The 17,196-nt window shown below is 46.0% G+C and overlaps 5 protein-coding genes across 5 annotated transcripts; all 5 read left to right on the top strand.

The window, feature by feature from the left end:
- The first annotated feature begins 7,787 nt into the window (after window positions 1–7,787).
- BKA55DRAFT_566082 (major facilitator superfamily domain-containing protein) lies at window positions 7,788–9,382 on the top strand. Its single transcript, XM_046192584.1, has one exon. It carries the CDS (start codon window positions 7,946–7,948, stop codon window positions 9,314–9,316), a length of 1,371 nt encoding a protein of 456 aa, XP_046049919.1. The 5' UTR covers window positions 7,788–7,945; the 3' UTR covers window positions 9,317–9,382.
- Window positions 9,383–9,744: 362 nt separating this feature from the next.
- On the top strand, window positions 9,745–10,227 carry BKA55DRAFT_689168 (uncharacterized protein; the record flags this gene model as incomplete). The annotated part of the gene is made up of 1 exon (XM_046199319.1): window positions 9,745–10,227. The coding sequence occupies one exon, from the start codon at window positions 9,745–9,747 to the stop codon at window positions 10,225–10,227; it is 483 nt and encodes a 160-aa protein (XP_046049918.1).
- Window positions 10,228–11,266: 1,039 nt separating this feature from the next.
- Window positions 11,267–13,293, top strand: BKA55DRAFT_642121 (Cupredoxin). The gene is made up of 3 exons (XM_046197147.1): window positions 11,267–11,527; window positions 11,575–12,503; window positions 12,555–13,293. The coding sequence occupies exons 1-3, from the start codon at window positions 11,279–11,281 to the stop codon at window positions 13,180–13,182; spliced, it is 1,806 nt and encodes a 601-aa protein (XP_046049917.1). The 5' UTR covers window positions 11,267–11,278; the 3' UTR covers window positions 13,183–13,293.
- Window positions 13,294–13,802: 509 nt separating this feature from the next.
- On the top strand, window positions 13,803–14,720 carry BKA55DRAFT_593345 (uncharacterized protein; the record flags this gene model as incomplete). The annotated part of the gene is made up of 1 exon (XM_046195539.1): window positions 13,803–14,720. The coding sequence occupies one exon, from the start codon at window positions 13,803–13,805 to the stop codon at window positions 14,718–14,720; it is 918 nt and encodes a 305-aa protein (XP_046049916.1).
- A 448-nt stretch (window positions 14,721–15,168) lies between these two features.
- BKA55DRAFT_674942 (uncharacterized protein) lies at window positions 15,169–17,192 on the top strand (the record flags this gene model as incomplete). Its single annotated transcript, XM_046198057.1, has 5 exons — window positions 15,169–15,280; window positions 15,330–15,436; window positions 15,491–15,703; window positions 15,751–16,185; window positions 16,232–17,192. The coding sequence occupies exons 1-5, from the start codon at window positions 15,218–15,220 to the stop codon at window positions 17,190–17,192; spliced, it is 1,779 nt and encodes a 592-aa protein (XP_046049915.1). The 5' UTR covers window positions 15,169–15,217.
- Window positions 17,193–17,196: the final 4 nt, after the last annotated feature.

The raw sequence follows: 17,196 nt of genomic DNA, 5'->3' as shown, positions 1-17,196 counted from the left end.
GCCTTCGATCATTTTCCGTGAAGAATATCGAAGTTCCTGTAATATACGCTCTGTAATTGAGCGCAAGACTTCCAAGGTGTTCACGCATTTAGAACAAATTAGAAAGAAACCGGTAGGAGGGGAATTAAGAGCTCACCAAAGAGAGGTAGAATATATTATGTAGCTCCGGGGAGCACTCTTGCGCGCTTGTCTAGTGCTACAACCAATCTATGAAATCCCAACGCCTGATCAGACGACCAACAGGCTTGCCCTACTGGTTGGCAGTGCCAACGGAGTCACCCGAGTAGCGGAAGTATTTAGACCTAGCTATTTCAACGATGAAACGCTTTCGATGACCTGTCACCGCTAATCAAAGGTAGCCGATAGCCTTTGTAGATGTCAAGTTCATGCCACAAAGTTGATCAATGACTGATGCTTCACAGGTATATAAACCGCAAATCTCATCTTTACAAGCAGAACCTTTCCTTTTAAAGTTAACCTTAACCTAGTCAGAAGAGGATATAGCATAATTAATGTGTCACATGATAGCCGTAACGTACATCTGCGCCAAATGCAGAGGAGCAATAGATACAGAGCGAGATATCCGGCGCTGTAGACCGTCTAGGGCAAGATCACGACGGCACAGATGTGCCAGTCGTAAGTCTACACATAGTTCTGAAGACAGGGTGCTAAACTGGTGGTATTGCAAGACTTGTGTTGCGGAGTACTATGCAGTGAAAGTGGAGGAAGAAAATGGCGGGTTTATATCGTACCAAGTTTGGTAAGCGCGCTGTGATGTGACGGCGGCACGGCTTGGCAGTAACGTTGAGTGTATTTGCTAGAAAAAGGCACCTCTGATTGACTGAATATGAAGAATTCTAATGATTCATTGTACTATATCGGAACTATGATTGCCAAACGTCTGGCTTGCTTGCTGCAAAATATTGGCGCGGTTCAAATACACCATGTGGCCCATGTCGTGTAATATTTGCGTTAATAACTACAGTAAATCACCCACTACCGATACTTGAGAGGCGTATAGGAACGCAGAGTCGGTAACCTGCCCCCCCGGAACATTCTGAGATGCACCTTATTCACGATATTCCTCCAAGTATATAATGCTATAATACTCAAACCTAGAAAGTCTTTTCCTTTCCTATAAACCTCCTCAATACACAATTTTAAATATCTATAAAACATCAGACCTGATACCAAGCGCCAACAACTAGATAAGAAAATGTGTATTATCATTAACGTGTCATTCCGCTGCTGCCGCTGCGGCGCAATAACCAGAACGAAGATGGATTATGCAAAATGTCGACAAAATCCTGACCCCAATCTGCCTCCTTGCCCGGCCTATCGATGCACATCGAGCAGTGTCACACGACCAGTGTTTTGGATGGAATGTGACGGATGTGCTGCAGAATACAGAGCATGGTGGACGGCCCAGCAAAACGGATACTATTACGAACCAAATCCGCCGTTCGAGATGATCAATCTTTGAAACTGAATCATACAGTTTGTCAAGATATGAGAGTTAGTCACGATGTCTCCTGAGGTATAAAATCTCGTTGAGACTCGGAAATATAGTTGCTCTCTTTTCCTTAAATAAACCATTCCATCAAGATAATTCACTAAACTCTGCGGTACCACATTATACCAAGATATCACCTTGAGGAACTCTGTTAGCTATGTGTGTTATTGTTAAATATACATATACGTGCGTTCGGTGTGGAAGAATTACGCTAGAAGAGGACCGTCGTCACTGTTGCGCACAGGCTATAGCACATGGGAGGGATTGCCCTAAGAGCAGTTGCGAGCACCGGAACTCAGATATGAGATCCCCTTGGCAGCAGTGTACATCCTGCATGGCAGAGTATAACGCATGGTTGGCTTCCCAGCGACAAGGATACTATTATCAGCCTACTCCGCCTTTCTTGTAGTTGAACAGGTAGAATTCTAATCAGGTTCTAACTTGCTATCAGTTCATGTATACCGTGAACAGTGTTGTATTCCTCTCCAATAATGCCTTTTGTCACAATACTCGTAGAAGACTTTAGTAGAAGCTCATGCTGTGGCACGCATAGCAGAGTGGCACATAAGAGAGGGTTTAAAGAGCCTTGATTTCTAGGATAAGAAGAGGAGGTGCTAGTCGCCTTATAATAAGGTAGCTTGGCTGACTAGTGATCAAGCGTACCAACCATAACAATCGTACCTTTTGACACATACAGTGACCAAGATACGTGGCTCTTCCAAACCGTGTTAGCTACCCGAAGCATGATCATGTACAGAGAACTCACACCTAAGATTTGTCACTGACTTGTATGGTGTGTCGTGGTATGTTATAGCCTATTACGTTCAATGATTTTTAGTTCGTGAATAGCCCGACGTTGTCGAATATATATATATAAAGGCCACAGCCCCAGAGAATAAATTTCCTTCTTACAAAGCATCGAGCCTGCCGTCACCAGCAAAGCCAAAGAACCAATATCCTATTGTCAAACTACAAGCGAAGAGACTCCCAGACTTCGAAATTACCTCAAACAGGAACCTTCCTCATGTGTTACAGGACAGTGATATTCTACAAATGTGAACGCTGCGACAAAGACCTCGGTTCTGAAATTGACGTTTCAAGATGTATGGAGGCACTGAAGCAAGGCGTCAATACCTGCATTAATACTACTTCGATGCCCCCAGTATGGAGGACAAAACCGTGGACCAGCTGTTCGGCATGTACAAGAGAGTTCAATCAATGGCAGGAGGATCTGAGACGGGGATGGCCTGTTCCGGACCCTTATCCTCCATTTCCAGGTTATTGAGGCTATGGATGTAGGGAATCATGGATTGGTCTATCGTAAAGAAGTCTTGAATTAAATATTCTATGTTATACTTGGCTTTTTATCAGATCAGCGCCCCAGTGAAGTTTTGATGATATAATTACCTGTGTACCTAAGCCGTCAAGTCCCTGATAAACTGTGCCGATAAGTATTGTTGGTACGTGGGCAGCCACCTTGTACAGAACTGTGATAGATTATAAAGTGTTCTTATTGTTCAGTTAGTATAGTGCTTACAGCTATTTTTCGAGTTGTACTATTTAGAGCTGACCAGCTGAGACGTGACACTTATATTACGCGGCTTCACTCGTGACTCAGTGGAGCTGCCTCTCTGTGCGATGAAACATTGTTCTTCTTTCACAATTGATCGCGTGATCAATTTGCAGCGGTTATTGATACTGATATGGCTCATGAATCAGTAAGTTTCTCAATGTATATAAACCTGACTATTCTTCCTTCAAAATATTTCTTCTCCCTCAACATATAAGACCCGTTGTCGCTAATATAACTATTTCACATGCCTTTTGAGAGAACCTCCTGGATCATTCGAGCCTCAGGAAACGATTTTCAATATGTGCGAAGCCAAAAACGTGTTCTACGTCTGTGGACGCTGTAAGGGCCAGGTTGGATCTGATGCCAACGTTCGGCGATGTTCCAAAGCAATCGCAAAGGGCATTCACATTTGCCTGGATGCCAATTGGCAAACGCCTTCGGAGAATAAGAAGCCATTCAAAGAATGTACGGCATGTTATTCATATTTCAGTCAATGGATGTTATATTTACAACAGGGAGAACCTATTAAAAGGCCTAATCCACCATTTCCTGGTTATGAGAATTACGGGAAATGATGTCTTAGATAGCCTGGAAGAAGAATGTGCCTTGACCCAATACCTTCCAATGTACCAGAAATACAATAGAAGCATATCCCGCTGGCACATCGTGCTCCTGAGCTGATTAATTTATGAACAAATGTGTGACGGAGTAGATTAATTCATTTGAAACGTATTGTTCTGGAATGGATATTGTGCAACATTCGTTAACTTTACTAAGTTAGTTAACCATTCTGTTGACGTGGTGCAATACGGCGTGCCTCTATGTTAGCCAATCCGGCATGTTACACTTTATATAGAATCTTAATATAATCACTGCAATTGTGAAACTCGAGTTACATATATAAAGAGACGTATTGTTTGCTACATTCAGTGGAACACAAATCCTTCCACGAATGCAATCTTCTGGCTGCTAATCACTGATGGTCGCCAAGTATATCTACTTCTTCAACCTAAGAATTTGGAACGCTTTCCCTCCTTCGCCAACATTCTCGTTACGATCTATTCTACTATAAATAACTATAGTATTGCTAAACAATTTAACGCCTTAATATGTGCATCCTTGTTACCACTTACTTCCGGTGTTTACGGTGCGGCGGAATTATACGTGACGAATACAGCACCCGGCAATGTCAGAGGGCAGTTGCGGCGGGCAAGTGGCGTTGTAATTTAGAGGATTGTGTCGACGACATAGAAAATCAACTTCTGCTATGGGGTGAATGCCGGACATGTGTGGCGGAGTACAATGCCTGGCAGGCAGCAGTGGCAGCGGGAAGACCCTATTATCCTATCCCACCTTTCACATAGAGTACATCCTTCTGAGTTGTTAGGGGCCTAAATAATATTATAGACTGGTCTGTCAGTCTCGGTTGGTAGTTTGTGGCTCTCATGACACAGATTACCCATATCTTCTGTCGTTTGAGCCTGAGGTTGGCTAGATAATGACATACCTACCGAATCAATTCAAGCATACTGCTGGTTCTAAAAGACATTTAATTAGTTATTTCACGGTCGAACATATGATTTCACTATTTTCGTGAATAGAGAAGGCTAAAGTAGAATGTCATGGAATCGTGAGGGCTGTAGAGTGTCTAGTTCGTATCGTAAGCATGTTATGTGCCGCTGTAACTCGTGGCCACTGGTTGATCTCCAACTGTTACGTAAGTACTGCTGATGAAAGAATGGCTTGTTTAAGGTCGCTTTGCAGATCATCTGAGCAGGGTCGCTCATAGGATTCATGGTTGATAATCAAAATGTGTTGATGAAGATTCAAAAGAGTCACATACCTACATTCTATCGTCTGCGATTCCAGAAAGATCGGACTTGACATGTGTTACTGTTCATCAAACCTAAAACATCTCGAGGTGTGCCTTAAATCAGGCCATGGGAGCTGACGTGCATCGTTGAGTTCCGTTGGGCTCTATCCCCTCTAGAAGCCCTAGAGACTGTTAACGTGAGTCGCTGAGCCTGATATTGTATTACAAACCTAGGACGTTACATTCCAGGTTAATAAACACTGTAGGCTGAGATACCTGAAATCGGTTTGTTGTCCTCGTGAATCACTGGCATTTCCCAAGTATATAAACCCCGTCATCCTAGCCTCAAGAAGATTTCCCTCCAACATCAACATCAACACTACATTCCATTACAATTCCACAATATTATAATACCACTAACCCTCTTTTAAAACTTCTCATGCACTAGTAGCCCACCATGTGTTGGCTTACAAACATCACCTACCGCTGCAGACGCTGCCATATGTCGACAGGCGTCGACCTTGAAATCCAGCGGTGTGAAAAGGCTCGCAAGGATAAGAAGGAACGTTGCGACTTGAGCAACTGCTCCGAAGTGGATCAGGATAGGAGTTCCACGTTTGATCATTGCGCAACATGTGTGGCCCAGTACAATGCCTGGCTGGATTCGGGCAAGTCCTACGACCCTGACCCCCCTTTCTTCTGAGCATCCACTTGGTGGGCTGGAAGGTCAATGGCAGTTATCAGCATTGGTGAATTATGATGTATGGATTGGTCTCATGCCGGATACTAAGAAGGAGTCCAGCGGGTGGGGGTCGACAACAGATAGCCGAAAAAAAAAACACTGGTATCGTGCTAGCTTTCGAAAACCGTGGTATCGAGTGGATATTTTATTAGTTTCCGTAGTGACCATAATTATGACACAAAGCAGTGTGTATCATCTGCTTTACAGGAACATGATTCTCGCTATGACGACTTCGATGGCTGAAGCCTGTAGTCCATCCAGGGAGATGTGTTGACTTCGCTTGGCGTATGCGACTACCTATGGCGTAATGGCTGTGAGACCGGAATCAAAGTAATGGGATCGCATCTCCATCGGAGAGTCATGTCTTCATCTCTCTGGGGTTTATACTTGCTTCTACTTTAGACTTTGAATGCATTTTGCAATTCTTATGGCCAGGTAAGACCATGTCTCAATGTTCCCTCTGACCATTGGTTAAGAGATGGTTTCGGTATGGGAGTACTGTATGATGTCTATTCCTTCAATCCTAGATGTATTTAGTAGCATAGGCAATGATTCACGACATTTCTTATGGAGGACTCAGTTGTCACTTGGTCACTCAATGTGGATCAGCATTCATACCATACTTCAGAGCCCGGTGGAGCAAGGCATCCCACAAAAGACACCTATAAAATGCAGTGCAAAGATCGAACTCAACCCTCCAGCAACAAACTCTTTGCAAGAAAAGATCCATACCGATTTGTGAAGCAGTTATAACTAAAGCTATTCTTCACACTAACGGTGACATGTGTATCCGCGAGATAATATACTGTATTGCCTGCGAGCATACCGAAACTTTGAAGTGGGTATGTTGTCATACTTAGGACTGACCACTTCAACGACCTTTCACCCTTCGCCCTTGGTTATCAGTGGAGGAATGAGAACTACAGTGAGCGGCACGTTTACCACTGAGACCTGCCCGAATCCAGCATGCCCTAGTAAGAAAGCCGGGGAGGAGGAAACGAAGGAGGCGCAGGAGAAATTAATAAAGAAACAACCTGAAGGTGATAATGTGAATGAGGAGGAGCATGGAAAAGGAACTGAGGACTAATGTTATAGCGTTAGTAGATAGGTAGCACCGAGTTAGTTATTCGGTAGCCTGATGTAAAGCTGAGCTCACACCTTCTCAACGGTGAGTGTGCACTAGATGGTAATCTCATTGATTGTTTCTCAATGTGAGTATTCAAAAATTGTTATATTTCACATCTCTTCAGAGTTACGTGGCACGTGATACGTAGGAGGTTAAGGTATATGTAAATCCAAGCCATACGACTATTTCAAATCCTTCCTTTGAAATAATAGCAATTGGTTTCTACATACTTAAAAAATCACTTTTCAAAGCAGCCATCAGGAGATATAAATCAAAGACAATATGTGCAAGAAGGAGATAAAATACTGCCCGGATGATGGTTGTTTTCTTTGGTTGGATAAGTCGCGTCTTGCTTGTCATGAAGGCCGAATGATAGCGATGCTCTGTGCATGACTGTTAGAAGGACCTACGGACTTCATTGTTTTGCGAGTAAGGAGTTCCGTACGTGAATAATGGCCGTTTCCGATGGAGGAGGATAACTCTTTGATGTGCAGTATAGCGTCGATTTATAACTGTGGCTGATGACTTGTGTGTCTTTGCTTAGGCTTCGTTAGTTAATTTCTTCCGTCCAATAGAATTGTTTCCGACCTTCCGCTCATCATTTGAAGGTATATCGCTCTCCGCAAGCTTGTTCTTCATGGCATCACAGTGACATAGGCTGACAAACATGAAGTCTTTAGAAATGCATGCAGGCTATTCAGACTTACAGAGGATTCTCGTTTCATATTTTCTAATAAATGATGTTTATAAATTAGAAGAATATTCGTCTATCAGTAATAACGAAAACATTTTTCATTGCCAATGATGCCAGAGGGGTGAATTGTAACCGTTGGTCGAGTCCCAATCTTTGGATCTGTAAGCAGAAAATGCCTAACCCCACGATGAAGCCGCATCGGGAAAGAGTTTATCGGCGGTGAAAGGGAGCTTAGCTTGACTGGGAAACTGGTCATCCATGTCCAAGACAAAGGCACAGCAAAATGTCGTCACTGCTTATGCCCATGCGCCCTTCAGGTCTTGACTCTTGACGCCCGCCCTGTAAGTGCGCCCTTCATGTGACGGCATGATGCTTCGAGTTGCAAGTAACTCTCTTCAATCACTCCTCTCTATGTATATAGGTATATAGTGCTTCAATCTCGTGATAGATGTAGCTCATCCACCGCGCATCGTTCTTCTTCAAAATGGCCACAAACACAGTCGCAGAGTCCGTCAGGACGTCGAGCATGGATCCTTCACGCCAAGGCGACACCATCGAATTGACGTCTTTGAGCCAGAATCCCCTCAACACCACGGAAGACAGCATTCAAAACGAGGAAGAACCTCCGGAGCATGCAATGAGTGCAATTCCTGACGGTGGATATGGCTGGACAATTGTGGCATCGTGCTTCATTCTTCTCTTTTGGATAAATGGATACACCACAGCATGGGGAGTCTTGCAAGCCGCCATTGTTCAATCACCTCGACTTCACACTAATATCCGAACCATCACTTTCGTTGGAAGTTTATACATGGCCTGCATGGTCGCGTTTGGTCTAATCTCGGTCAGGCTGTCAAGAGAATTTGGAATACGGATCACCAGTCTCGTAGCGACAATCTTCTTTGGATCAGGGTTGATCATCACGAGTTTCACCCTCGAGCATCTCGCAGGACTCTTCTGCATCGCCGGTTTACTCGTCGGGTTATCAACATCGCTGCTCTACACGGCGACAAACACAATGCCTACTCAATGGTTTAGTCGGAAACTCGGTACAGCCAATGGAATCGTCAAAGCTGGAGGCGGTGTTGGTGCAACTGTTCTTCCTCTGGCAACGCAAGAGATGATCGATAAGGTTGGACTTCAGTGGACATTTCGAATTCTCGGTGCTTCGATACTTGTCACTGGAATACCTTGTGCATTTCTCCTCAAAGAACTTACACGTGGTGGAACAACATCGAGATTTGACTGGTCACAGTTGAAGAGCATGCCTTTTCTGACACTCACCATGTCAGGCGCTGTCGGGGTATTTGCTCTGTTTGTGCCTCCATTCTTCTTACCCGTATTCGCAAGGTCAATCGGTCTCTCAGCATCAACAGGCGCTGGTCTTGTCGCTGGCTTCGGTGCATCCACAGCTGTTGGTCGACTTTTCGGTGGCTGGATCTGCGATCGCATCGGGGCCTTCAACTCTCTCGCCCTTGCAGCTCTCATCAACAGTGTGTCCATGCTCGCAATCTGGCCCGTCAGTTCATCCCTCCCGCCACTCTTCGCCTTCGCCATCATCAACGGATGTGCGAATGGGAGTTTCTTCGTTGCACTGCCTACAGCTGTAGCTGCGCTTGCGCCTGGATCGGCTGCTGCGTCTATCAGTCTGATGACGTCGTTTTGGACACCTGGATATCTAATGGGCGCGCCTTTGGCGGGGATTCTGATTGATGCTGCGGGGGCTTCCGAGGCTTCGTCGATTGAACCGTATAGAGCGGCTATCTTTTACGCGGCGGGTGTTGGGTCGGCTGCAACATTTTTGATTGCTGTTTCGAGACTTATGTTGAGTAAAAAGTTGATCAAGAGGTTGTAGTTGCTAGAAGGTCCGAATGATAATTGATGGTTGTTGAATGAGACCATTCGAAGTGGTATGCGATTACTTCTCTTCTGTGGAACTTGCTTGGTCCATCTGTGAAATGCTGGGATGATTCAATCAACAAAGCTTTGAGACGGCCGATGCCTCTGAATCATTGACTCCATCGCAATGAAGGCGTCCCTTCATTTTCTCCCTCTTACAACACCATTCTCATTTATCCATCCATCCACACCATCGTTTCTGAAGCCTTTGCTTCTCGATCACACACTATGTCGTCCGCCAAGGACCGTCTCGCAGCCCGAAAAAAGCCTAGCAACATAGACTTGAATCGTGAAACTGAACCTGAGACGATTCTCTGCAGAGAGATCGAGGACATCATTGGAGAGTTGCCCTGGCTCTAGTTAGGCGTAGCAGCACCTCCTACCATGGAACTTTCGTGGCTTCAAAATCTCAACCTCCTTCTCAACCGAATCACCAGTGCCTGTCCTCAGACAAATGTCTGGAGAAGCGAAATCGTAAATGAGGCCAAACACACCCTCTTGTGTCTTGCCAATCGGCGCAGTCTCTCTGGGGGACGACGTGTAGTTACCAATGAGCATCTCACCAGGGCCTTGCACTACTTTGACGTCCGCATGCTTGTTGCCGACGTGGACTTCGAGGAGGCAGAGGAAACAAGCAGTCCTCGAAGTGATTTCTTTCAACGTTACTACGTCCATTCTACCAGCGACGACGCATCCGACAATCAATCTGGGTCGAGCTCCTCGACATCAACAAAACGACAATCAGACAACCGGGATGCAGCCTCATCTGCCAAAACAACTATCGCTGGTGCTAAGCGTAAGGCCTCAAACGATCCGTCCAGTCCAACGTCCTTGCCCCAGAGTTCAAGGGCACGAAAGTCTTCTTGATGTGAGTATGAAAGTCCACAAAACTCAACACCTCTCTGACAAGAGCCAGTCAAATGAAATCGGCTAGATCGCCTTTGAACTTTGAAGCACCAATAGATCGACAAGATATGTGAGCTCAAAGCAGGTGCGAGGTTGACTACAGTCAGATGGTCAATGTAAAAGAGCCTGTCTAATCGAGACCGGACTTTTGCGGCGGCTGGTATCTTTGGTCTCGGATTCGACGCTATCGCTAGACATGCTGGCAAGGGAGCACTATCGCTGCACGAGGGAATGTTCACTCAGAGAAGTTGCCAAGTTTGAGATACCAATACACTACCAGTCCCCAAACATTCGCGCTGTCGTGACATGCTATTACAGTCTCATGGAAGCCTTCGCAACCCACGCTACAAGCTCGGCGTCCGAACCATTGCAGCCCGCGTAACAGTTCCCATTTAAACTTTGCTGTTTCCGAAGCCCCGAAATAACTGTCATGCAGATCAACGGGGCTGTAATTAACGCAAGCGGGGCCATCCCAGCTGCTAACGAAGTTCTCTGCATACGCCAATTTGTTTCAAACACGGCAGATGCTTAGATAGCGCCTAGATAAAACCTTACGCCCCCAAGCCATAACACGTCGATCCGTCTAAGCCATGCACTAGCCCAAAATCGTCAGACTCAGCGCCCAGAAAAACGGTGAGAACACCGAAGATCTTGAATTTCATGACCAATTATCAAGGTGTCTTTGCTTACTGCTTCATTAGCTCTTCCTTCATTATTCGTATTTCTTGCTGGATGGCCGCTTATTACCAAATCGTACCGCTGTTGACACTATCACAGACGTCATTGTGTACCGTGCCAGGCTTGCTTTGGAAAGTCGCTAGACCCCTTTCTTCAGGTGATACTTTAGTGCTCACGCCGTGTGATCCGGGCTGAAAGCTTGTTGGGTGACAATGCACCTCGGAGGGCCTGGATTGCCTGGCCCCCAATGCGACGTGCCGCACTCTGAAGTATATATAGGAATTGGGTTTTGCAATTGATTCTTGTTCTTATGATTTGAGGCAAGGTTTGCAAAATGATGTTCAATCTTCTGGCTGTTTTGCCATTGTTGACGTTGGCAGCTGCCAAATGCAAAGTGCACGATAAGACGTTTACGCCGGATTATGTACTTGAGGCTACGCTTGAGGATATAAAAGTCAATTGCAAGTCCCGTCAATCGGTCATTTTTAACGGGACTTTTCCTGGACCTACGCTTTACCTCAAAGAAGAACAAACAGCCTGGATTCGTGTTTACAATCGCGTACCAGACCAAAATATCACTGTTGTAAGTCCACTTGTACACACCACAATATCGTAATCTGACACGAGCAGCATTGGCATGGAATAAGCCAACGAGCCGCACCATTCTCCGACGGCACACCTCTCGTCAGCCAATGGCCCGTTCCCGCGAATCATTTCTTCGATTATGAAGTGCGACCTCAGCGAGGAGATGCGGGAACGTACTTTTATCATTCGCACGTTGGACTCCAGAGCTTGACTGCGCATGGGGTGCTGATCGTCAAGGATGCCGATAAACCCCAATACAAGTACGACGGAGACATTGCGCTTATCGTCGCTGATAACTACGCTGCAGACGATGAAACAATCGAGACAGGACTTCTTGGGGATCCGTTCAAGTGGTCTGGAGAGCCTCAAGCAATTACGATAAATGGCAATTCTGGAAATCAGAGTTTCGATACTGCTTCTGACATTAGCTGCACTCCACATGTCATTGAAGTCGATCCAGGCAAGACCTATCGATTGCGATTTATCGGCGCGACTGCTTTGTCGATGATCAAGCTTGGCATCGACGGGCACGACAAGCTGACAGTCATTGAAGCTGATGGTTCATACACCAAGCCAGCCAAGGTGGATCACGTTCAAGTTTCATCCGGTCAGCGCTTCAGCTACCTGCTAAAGGCAAAGTCTGCGAAGGATGTTTGCCATGGAGAAGATTCCCAGTTTTGGGTCCGATATGAAAGTCGTGATCGGCCTAAGCAGATCAGTGGTTACGCTATACTGAGGTACAGATGTCCGAAGGGACCAAAGCTACCAAGGACTCTGCCACCTGCGTCGCCCGTTGTCTTGCCAAACAAGACTTACGACTACCTTGAGTACAAGCTTGAAGGTCTTTCGGAGTATAACAACAAGGCCTTCCCGCGTTTGAGCGAGGTTACGAGAACCGTGACCATCCAGATTAATCAGATTCTGACGACTGGACAATATGAGAATGGAACTTTGAACGGCACAGTCGCCTGGGCGTAGGTACTCCCTCACATTACTCTATCAACGTTACTAACAAATCCGTCTAGCCAAAATGGTCTCCCATGGAAGGAAAGTGTCCAGGCAGATCACAACCAAGTCCCATATCTCATCCAGGTCTATGAAACCGGCCAAACACCCAACTACACGCTCGCTTTGGAGCATGGCGGATTTGATCCCAACACAAAAGCTTTTCCAGCTAAAGTCGGCGAGGTTTTGGATATCGTATGGCAGAACAACAACGGCCCTACAGGAGGTTGGGACTTTCATCCGATGCATGTCCACGGCTATCATGTCTACGATCTAGGTGCAGGTAATGGCACGTACGATGCCCACGAGAACGAAAAGCACTTCAAGAACTTCACACCTGTTCTTCGAGACTCGACTAATCTCTATCGATATGCCGTGAAGGGCGTACCTCACCATACAGCTGGTTGGAGAGCGTGGAGAATCAAGATTACTGAGGAAAACATTGGAGCTTGGATGATGCATTGCCATATTCTTCAGCATCAGGTTATGGGTATGGCGACTGTCTGGGTGTTTGGCGATGCACAGGAGATCAAGGGCAAGTTCCCTGCTCTGCCGTACTCGCAGGGTTATCTGAACTATGGCGGTAGTGCTTATGGTACTGGTGGAAAGCCTCCGGCTGTGAACCACTATTATAGTGGTGATAACTAGGGGATAGGCTGGAGATTCAGTTTGTAATTCTTGTCACTAGTTGACATGATAGAGCTAGACTCGACTTTTTAGAGTAGAAGTGTGTAATAAGAGATTTATATCTATTTTTCATTTTATGGCGCTTGAAATGACAAAGGGTCTTAGTCTGCAGGGTTATCTTGTTAGGATGTTTTGTGCGGACATTATAAACTTAGTTGTGGAAAGAGAATAACAATAATGAAAAACTACAGTGAGGATAACTTAGTGAGGATAAATGGATGAATAAACTGGCCGGCTCGCATTCGCTTGCTAGCTCAAAAGAGGAAATCCAAGCGCCAGTTTAACCTGAAATGGGCTAGTCACCCTCAAGCAAAGCGCCTTTCCGCTTTGGAAACTCCGCTGTTTCTTCGCACTCGTACAGCGATCTTCGAGATATGAGTGTTAGAGGATTGGAGTTGCTCCGTCTCAATCTGTGTATGCTGCAATGTCGGTCCGGGCGCCGTCTTCATATAAGAGAATGCGAGTAGTTGCACTATATCAATACACATGTTTCCGGGAACTTGAAGACAGTTCTCGTCTTTGGCAGAGTTTCAATCCATAATATTATCTGAAACCAATCATTCTCGCAACCAAAGACCAAAATGTCAACATCCAATGAACAGAAGACGCTGTTGATATTTGGTGCCACCGGCAAGCAAGGTGGTGCTGTTATCGACAACATCCGCTCCAACTCGCCTACCTCTCCCTTTCATATCATTGCAGTCACACGCGACCCTACCAGCCGCAAAGCTCAGGCTCTTGCGACCAACCCCAATATATCTGTTATTGAGGGTGATTTGGGCGACGCCGATGCAATTTTCAGCAAAGCCGGCTCAGTATGGGGCGTTTATAGCGTCCAGGTCAATTCGGACGCAGAGGAACAACAAGGCAAAGCTGTCATCGACGCCGCTGTAAAACATGGTGTCCAGCACATTGTTTACTCCTCCGGAGACCGTGGTGGACCTGAGCGCTCACCTAACAATCCTACCTACGTCAAGAACTTTGCCGCGAAACACGCCATTGAGAAACATCTTGAACAGCAGGCACAGGAAAGCGTGCAGAAGATGACATACACTATTCTCCGACCGGTGACCTTCTTCGAAAACATCACGACAGATATTCACGGAAAGGGATTCGCGCGTATGTGGGAGCAGCTGGGAAGTAAGAAGCTCCAGATGATATCGACTAAAGACATTGGTTGGTTTGCGGCTCAGAGTCTGCTTTGGCCTGAGATGTACAGGAATACAGCATTGACGCTTGTGGGTGATGAGCTGACGCAGCGTGAGGCGGATGCTATCTACTATACGGTCATTGGCCAGAAGATGGCTCTGGCGCCTTGTCCGGTTGCGAGCGCGGTAAAGTTTGTGTTGAAGGGGTCTGTTGGTGATATGTTTAAGTGGTTTGCAGATGAGGGTTATGGTGGGGATGTGCAAGAGTGCCGTGGTCATAATCCCGAGATGCAAGATTTTAGAGCTTGGTTGGAAGAGAACGAGGGAAACTTCAAGAAGAACATTTCGTAGTTTGTATCATGTTTTTCTCATTTACTTTCAATTATGTTAGACTAGGAGATTATGAATGACCAAGAACATTTCACCATGGTATAATACAACATAATCTGGATAGCCATATGTTAAACTGCTAGTTTCTCTTCCTATTACACACAATATTAAAGTAATTGAAATCTTTAAAGAAGCCATATACTCATTGAGACTCTTGGTCAAGACCTCACGATATCGACTTACCCTACGACCTAAAAATAGATTCCAAAGTCTGCCAATCACCGGCAAGGAGTGACTGTCCCCGCCCGATCTTGGATCATTTCCGGCTAAATCCAGACCAGCCGCCAAGCCTTCCCCGCTTCAGTAACTAACAGTGGGTGGCTTACAACGCTATCGATAAGCTTGTAGCACGAACGGCCCGTCTAACGGCTAGAACAACGTCGGCAATTTCCTTAAAGTTCCAGACGCCCGCATGTTTGTGTAACCAACAAACATCTGATTATTAACAGATTTATTTAATGCCGCAGAGTCATTTGGCCTCACGGCCGGTCAAGGCGTGCACGGAGTGTAAGCAGGCAAAGGTATGAGCTTCTATGTTCATTATGAGATAGATAAGAGCTGATTAGCAAGTTACGATGTGATTCCAAGGAGAGGTTCCCTGATCCGTGCTCCCGGTGCCATGCAAGACATTTGTTCTGCACGGTAGACGCTACTTTTAAGAGGACGCCGGCGAGAAAGTACGTGATAAGATTGTTTGATCCGGAACTATTACTAATCTACTGATGGCATAGACGCTTGGAGGCTATGAACAAGGAACTTCAAGAACTACGGAACCAGACTCATCGTATGGAAGATCAATTGGCGACTGGAACGAGTCCTAAAACTGAGAGTAGATCGCCTTCGTCTCAGGATGAAGGTGTAGACGATTTTGAGCTTACATCGTTTACTGTGAGTTTGAATGGACTGGTTATTGACTCTTCTACAGCGACAGAAGCTTTCATAGTGTAAGTCTGCCTCCCACTTACCCAACTACCTACTAACCATTCCCTAGATTCGCTGAGTATATGCGTCCGAGGCTTCCAGTGGTTGCATCGCTCTCTGCTCAAGCAGCTTACGAAAACCAGCCATTTCTCTTCTGGACGATTGTGACGATTGTGCTCTGTCGTTTATCAGAACCAGAGAACATCGCCTTGTTCGGGTTGCTCCGGGCGCCGTATGAGAGGTTAGTTCAGGAGACTGTAACCGATGCACCGCTGCCGCTGTACAAAGTCCAAGCCCTGTTACTTCTCTGCAACTGGCCTTTGCCTACTGATAAGCAATGGAAAGAGCCAAGCTGGCTTTACTGCGGTGTTGCTATCCAAGCTGCTCGATATCTGAGTCTCGATCGCCAGCAAACCATTCCATCACTTCGTGTAATTGGAGTCACATCGGGGAGCATTCGGTCGAGAATAAACACTTGGCTGTCTTGCTTCAGTGTCTCGACATCGTGAGTTGCACCGAGAAGATCAGAACTTGTTAGAATTTGCTGACAGAAACAGACTGAGCTTACATCTGGGTCTTCCCTGTCCTATCGAATCAGAGCTGGACTTTGCTGCTATCCATGCATTCCTGAAACGACAAACAGTGCCACCAGCCTTTGCGATTGAAGTCCGCATCCAACTAGTCGTCGCAAAATTCACAGCACTACTCAACCATGAGCTGGCCGACGGCACAAGTTCATCTTTCCTCCGCTTATTTGACACTGAACTTGATGCAATTAAAAACGAGATACTACCAGATGAAGAAACGAAAAGCATAGTTGAATACGCCATCCTAGATGCTAAAATACACACATACACACTTGTAATCACGAAATCCCCAGCAAATTCATCATCCCGCCAGATCCTCCTCCGAACAACACGCGACATCGCCCTAAGAATCGTCGAAATCGGAACCCGCGCCATCCGCACCAACCCCGAAAACACCACCCTCGTCCGCCGTGAAAAATGCCAACCGAAAGATCGCCACAGATGTCTGGGCTTCTCAACAATTTTCCTCCTCAAATTCTTCATCCGCCAGAGTTCCGACGGTCCTGAAGAGCGACAGATAGTCGCTAATCATGTTGCTATGACAAAGACGCTTTGTAGAGCATGTACAATTGGTCCGAAAGATGAATTTAGTCGTATCGCAAGTGTGTTTGAAGCATTGGAACGGGACAGCTCGGAGGAGGAGGATAAGACAAAGTTAGTGCTTAATCATAGAATGGGCGTGTCTTTGATGTTTGATGCTGTTAATACGGCGGGGAAGATACGAGGAAAGCCTGTTGAAGTCGAGGAAGGTGATGGGGGGACTGTTGAGGAGACAACGGGAGAGATGGTACAGGATCATGAGGATATGATGAGTCAGGTGGATGGGAATCCAGAGTTTTTGAAGAGCTTTTGGAGTGATCCGTATACAAGCTTGCTCCAGTTTGACCCGACGACATTGGAGAGCGATTACCCAAACACTTGGTAACAAA

Source organism: Fusarium redolens, assembly GCF_020744475.1.
Source record: "Fusarium redolens strain MPI-CAGE-AT-0023 chromosome Unknown BKA55scaffold_7, whole genome shotgun sequence".
In the NCBI taxonomy this organism is placed as follows: domain Eukaryota; kingdom Fungi; phylum Ascomycota; class Sordariomycetes; order Hypocreales; family Nectriaceae; genus Fusarium; species Fusarium redolens.
This window is presented reverse-complemented; position numbering and strand designations above follow the sequence as displayed.